Source organism: Echeneis naucrates, chromosome 7 (assembly GCF_900963305.1).
Source record: "Echeneis naucrates chromosome 7, fEcheNa1.1, whole genome shotgun sequence".
Taxonomy (NCBI): domain Eukaryota; kingdom Metazoa; phylum Chordata; class Actinopteri; order Carangiformes; family Echeneidae; genus Echeneis; species Echeneis naucrates.
Window position 1 is genome coordinate 21414986 of NC_042517.1, and position 6000 is coordinate 21420985.

Genomic DNA, 6000 nt, shown 5'->3' on the forward strand with positions numbered 1-6000 from the left:
CCATGAGCCATTAAATTGTGACCTCTGACGGGGGAATGAGTAACCTGTTGATTACCTGGTTACAAGGGATACCTGTCAGAGGGTGGGGTCTATCAAGCAGCAGTGGAATATTTAGTCCTGAAGTTGATGTCAGAGAAGAAAAATGTTCAATGATGAAAGAGACTTTGAGAATAACCAAACTGTGATGTGGAGACAAGTTAGAATTTCTCCAACACTGCACTGAGGGATGATCCTGGTCTGCAAGGGGTAAGACCTGCCTTTTAGGAAGGAGAACCACAGGGTCAGGGGTCAGGAATCACTGATGGTCTGATCCAGCAGAAGAGACCATAGCTCAAAGTCCTCAAAGTTCAAGCTGGTTCTAAAAAAAAAAAAAAAAAAGCTGTCTGAACACAGATTTTCACTACGTTTGTTACGTAGCTGCAGACTGCTCATGGTGTCCATACTGACCCCAGTCCAACACCAAAACCTCCTACAGCTGACACATGAGCATCAGAACATGACTAGAATGTAAACCTCAGGTCCTCCTTCATATGGATCTTATTGTATTTGTTTTAATTACCGTATTTTGCGGACCATAACGTGCAATACCAATAAACGGGTCTATTTTCATACATAAGGCGCATGATAAAAATAAAAAATAGAAAAATAGATGAAAATACTGTAATTTATTCATTTATTTTTTTTTTTACATATTCTTACATAGTCTGCAGGATAAAGGGATTGGACACTGGAGTCCTTTACATTTCATATTGAATGCTTAGATTTTTTATTGTTAAAGAAATTGTTTTCATGTCAGCAGCATCTACATGTTTTCTCTCTCCAGGTATTATGCAGACATTCGTCAGACCATCTCAGCCAGTGACCAGGAGATGAATTCTGCTCTAGCAGAACTCTCCCATGTATGTTTTTGGTTCTAGTTTAATAAACTAACTTTAACAACTGTAACAATCGGAATTTAAAATTGACGCAGTTTTTCACAGCCCTGAAACTTCTACTACTTCTCACTACTCTCTCCAAAACAGAATTACGCTGCTGAGGTCAATGGCCTTGTGGCTTTACATGAGCTGTATAAGTACATCAACAAATACTATGATCAAGTGAGTACAAAAACATGACTGCAGCTTGTTGAAATTTCTGTTTATCTTGTGCAAATGTGCATATCATTGCATATCAGTTCATGCAACACACAACAAATTTTACAACCTGCACTTGATGGCTGCACATATGACATCACATTAGCTACTATTGCCATCTAACTATGATAAGACAAAATATAACATCAAACTGTTATTGTATTGTATGCATGCCCATCTGACATAATAAGTTATTGTTTGGCTTTTGTTTGTTGCTAGGAAGGTAATTTGCTATTGTGTCGTAGCTAACAGGAACCGTTTCATCAAACTTCAATCCTTTACTCAAATGGAATTTTCCAGAAGTGGACAAAAAGCCAATATTAGTACACCTTTTGCTCCACTCTTCAAAGACATGCCCATGTTCAGAGGGAATTTTATAACTTCTTGTCTGGATGGCTGAAACTCCTGGTCCAAACTAGAGACCAAATCCAGTAGCGGCTCAAAGTTATAAAGAGCTTCTTCAAAGTGGCTGTATTCACGCTCAGATAAAATTGTAGAAACCAGAGCCAGCATATCTCTCATGTTCATCTGACATCCACTTTCTCCTCCCTGTCAGATCATCACCACCTTGGAGGAGGATTCTACAGCTCAGAAGATGCAGCTTGGCTATAGACTCCAACAGATCGCTGCTGCTGTCGAAAACAAAGTCACAGATCTATGACCTCAAACATTGGATGGATTTTTCCTTTTCACCTTGAAAAGGTTCTGTCTTCTGAAAAAAAGAAAAAAAAAAGTTTTCTTTAAGACTGTGGTGGACAGAGCAGCATTGTGGGACATGCAGTCGTTTGCTGTCCTTTTGTTAGACTAATTTCTTAATCGCTGATGTTGGCCATGTTTCCTGACCTGAATTCAGGAGGTACAGTAATCCTCCAACAGGTGTCAACACTTGGAGTCAACACATCAAGACAAAGGAACTTCCTTTGGCCTTTGATGTCTCTAATTTCAAACTGAAGGGAAATACAATATGAAAAGAGATCTGTTAGTTTTTCCTCTGGTTCAGTGTGTAATGGACTTAAATGACAAACTGCGCAAAGCATTCCTGCACATCCTTTGCTTATGCAATCCTCTGCTGTTGATGGGTTGGATGCTGAAAGAGGGAAAAAATGGATGAGGACGACATCAACTGTTATGGATTTTTTTTGTTTTTTTTTTTTACTGCATTGTGTCACAGTCATGCACAAAGGACAAACAGTGTCACAGATAAAAAGGCCTGAGGAGCTTTTTTCATTCTACTTTTAGCTTCCTTAAATCACTCTACCAAGTCTTACTCTGTTTGACTTTGATTAGCTATAGATTTCCTGTTTTCCTGTTTTATTAAGTTTCACAAAAGCTGTTGTCTTTTGACTGTAATTTATGGGTCCTGCATTGTGTCATTGGAAAAGAAAAGTAGTGATACGTAAACTTGTTTGACCTACTGCCGTTGTGAATGGTCTTTTTCCCAGGATTTTGTTTGTTTGTATTTCCCAAGACAATTTAGCTGAAGCCCCTACAGCTCACAACTCACTGACTGATCCGTCCTTAAGAAAGCCAGGACGCATAACGTCATGTAGGCAAATGTGTAGTTAAAAACAGTAACAAGAACTACTAATTCAACAAAAATAGACCAAGATGAGTTTATCACTCTTGAAAGACCAAACCTGATATTAATGGGAAATTAATGCAAAAAAAAAGGAAAATAAATAACAAAGTAATTGAGGAATACGCCAAAAACTAATTTATTTTGCTTCCCTTTCAGCAGGGTTTGCCTTTCATTTACTTTCCCACCATACATGTAATTCTTTTATTTGTAACAAAAAAAATTACATTTAAATAAGAATAACATTACTTGGTAGATTGTTAGCAGGTCTGTCTCAACAGCTGGCTAAAAGATGTAGAAGAGGGCCACATTACTATGGATATTTGCTTGTTTGCAAAAAAAGAGAAAGAGTGGTATCTAAATATGATGTGGTTGGTATGGTGTTTTTTTTTTTAATTTTTTATTTATTGCAATCTGGACACCGCATCTGCTCTAAGTTTAAATAAACACTGTTAAGTATTTATATATCACCTTCTTTCTTATTTTTTTTTTTAACCCACAAAATGAAATGCAATTAATAATGAATGAATATTAGTCACAATTACTCTACATTAATCCAAAGCTGCCATGAAATTAATCTGATTTAAAATTTTAATCGGTTGATAGCCTAAATATATATATATATACACACACACCATCTATTTTGTCTTCATTACTTGTGTCTGCTCTGTAGCAGAATCAGCTCCTCCTGTAAAAGTTCCAAGTGTTACAGGTTCTCTCAGGGTGAGAAAATGCAAGGACGCTGCTTCTCCCTCCATCGGATACTTATTAGAGAGTTGTGTGACCGATCAGCTGTGTTCTGATTTGAAGCTTTAAATTGCATTCACATGTTCAGTGTGGAAACAGAAGGCAGATTTCAGCAGTGCTGCCAGCAAAGTGGGAAGATGCATTCAATAGTTTGAGCTGAAATTAGTTAATTAGTATTTTTCCAAACTAATTTATTGTTTATTTATTTTATTGCACATGTTGTGGGTTGGGCCGCAGGGTGGCATAGTGGTTAGGGCTGTTGCCCCACAATAAGTCACGGGGTTTGCATGTTTTCTCCATGCTCCATGCCATGGTTTCCTCTGGGTACCTCCCACCATCCATGCATGTTTGGGTTAACTGGTGACTCTAAATTCTCTATAGGTCTGAGTGTGAGTGGTTTGTTGGTCTCTGTCTGTCTCTGTGTGTTGGCCCTGCCATTGATTGGTGACCTGTCCTGGGTGTACCTTGTCCTTACCCAGTGTGAGCTGGGATTGGCTCCAATGCCCCCTATGACCCGAAAACGGAAAAGCAATAGAAGATCAATGAATGAATGTTGTGGGTTATAATTCTTGGACATATTAAATAATAACGTTTATGTCCTCCCAGATGTCAATGTGTCAAATGTTAAATCAGATGAAGCATCTGGTATCTTTCTTTTTTTTTTTTTTTAAATAAAAATAAAAAAGCCACTGTACAGTGTTTGCTTTTATCTGATAATCAACTCTCAAGCTAAAGGTGAGGATATACAAAATCAAGTTAGCTGCTGAAAAGTCTTTTTTTTTTTTTTTTTTATCTTTTTTCCAGGCAGTAGAGAAACATGATGTGTAATGCTGCAAGCAATTGCTTTGTACATTATAAATTTGTCATTTGTCAGGCATAGTGTTGCTTTTGACTTCCCTGTGTATGCCTAACTAAGTCCTGATGTGTGGCCCATTGCTGTTTTGTAGATACAAACTGTTCTTAAGTATTACTGAATTTAGTCTTTGCTAACTAATTGATAAGACAAATCTAACAACAACATAATGTGATGCAATAAAGTGGTCTCAATGTAAATGAGTATCTGTTCCCAACACCTGGTTGTTCTGGTTTTGACAGTTAATCAGTAGGCACAAGGTCTTCAAATGCCCTTTATTTAGTGTTTTTTTATCATCTATTGATTGCGCCTGTTTTAATGTGCCTGTGTGACCTGAGAAAGGAAATGTGTTGCTAACACATATGTCTGCAGTTACACCTTTTCTTGCAGACTCCTGCACCCCTGGTGGTTCATTACTCAAACAGAACATCATATTTTAAATAGAGACTTTCTCAGCTACTTCATTTCAGCAGCAATAATTATAAAATACAGAATATCCATTATGTACCCAATAATCGTCCCTCAAATCCTTCAAAAGTTCACTTGCCATGATACAACTGAAGTTTTAAGCCCCGCAGGATTTTGGGTTAGCATTGTTTTAAAATGCTGCCTTAGGTGTAACCAATAGAATCAATTAGAACATGCATGATTTTAAACTCCCTTCTATGAAACGCCAGAGGTAGGTTCAGTTTTTATTCAGTTCATTAGTGAAACCTAGATTTTTTTCTGGGATTCAAGATAAATGACTGTCATTGGGTGGCCTCTTTACAGTTTTATGATATGTTTAAAAGGAAGACACAGAAAAGTGCTAAAGAATTAAGCTGACTCTGTATAGACTGGGCAGCACCACAGCTTTATGGTTGGAGCTGTTGCCTCACAGCAAAAAGGTTGTGGGTTCGACTCCCACGCCTGGGGGCCTCTTGTATGTTCTTCTTGTACTTTTCCTCAAAGTACTACAGTTTCCTCCAATAGTCCAAATATATGCATGTCAAGGTTGATTGGTGACTCTAAATTGCCCGCACATGTGAGTTTGGATTGTTGTCTGTCTCTGTATATTGGCCCTGTGACGGAGTGGCGACCTGTCCAGGATGTACCTTCCCCTCACCTGGAGCATTGACTAGGGTGGCTCCAGCCCCATGACCCTGAAAGGATAAGTGGTAGAAGATGAGTGAGTGAGTGGTACAGATTGACTTCTTACAAAGGGGAGAAAGTTTTTTTCTGGAAAAAAGCCTTTAAACATTGTTAGTGTTTAAAGATAATGTTTTAAAATATTGGCATATAAATATATATATATATATGTAGCTTAGACTGAGCGTCTTTGAGCATTGTTAAAAGCACTCTATAAATAAAATGTTTTGCTATCATTATTATTATTTGGTCAGCCATCAACACCAGCAAACACCACCATGCAACAAAGAAGGATGCCACCTTCATCAAAGCTGGAGAAAAACAACAGACTCAGCCAAAACCAATGACTGGCCTACTCCACACAGCCTCTGATTGGCAGCTGCAGGCTGACATTCCCACATCGCAATAACTTTGCAACATTGTGACAAATTCACTTCAGACATGATCATCACCTCAGGGGCCCAAAAACACCTAATCACGCTGGAAATGACAGTGCCTTGGGAAGGCGCATTGAGGATGCGTACCAAGAACCAGGAACTAGTAGAGGAGTTCAAGGGCAGAGG

At 38.2% G+C, this 6000-nt stretch overlaps 1 protein-coding gene across 1 annotated transcript in view; it reads left to right on the top strand.

Annotated features, from left to right (window-relative positions):
- The window catches only part of plxnb1a (plexin b1a), a 59834-nt gene extending 56033 nt beyond the window's left edge, over nt 1-3801 (top strand). Inside the window, exons 37-39 of the mRNA XM_029506022.1 lie at nt 824-899; nt 1023-1097; nt 1690-3801. Of these exons, the coding sequence (XP_029361882.1) occupies nt 824-899; nt 1023-1097; nt 1690-1794 (256 nt within the window). The 3' untranslated portion in view covers nt 1795-3801. The remainder of the gene's footprint in view (nt 1-823; nt 900-1022; nt 1098-1689) is intronic.
- The last annotated feature ends 2199 nt before the right edge of the window (nt 3802-6000 follow it).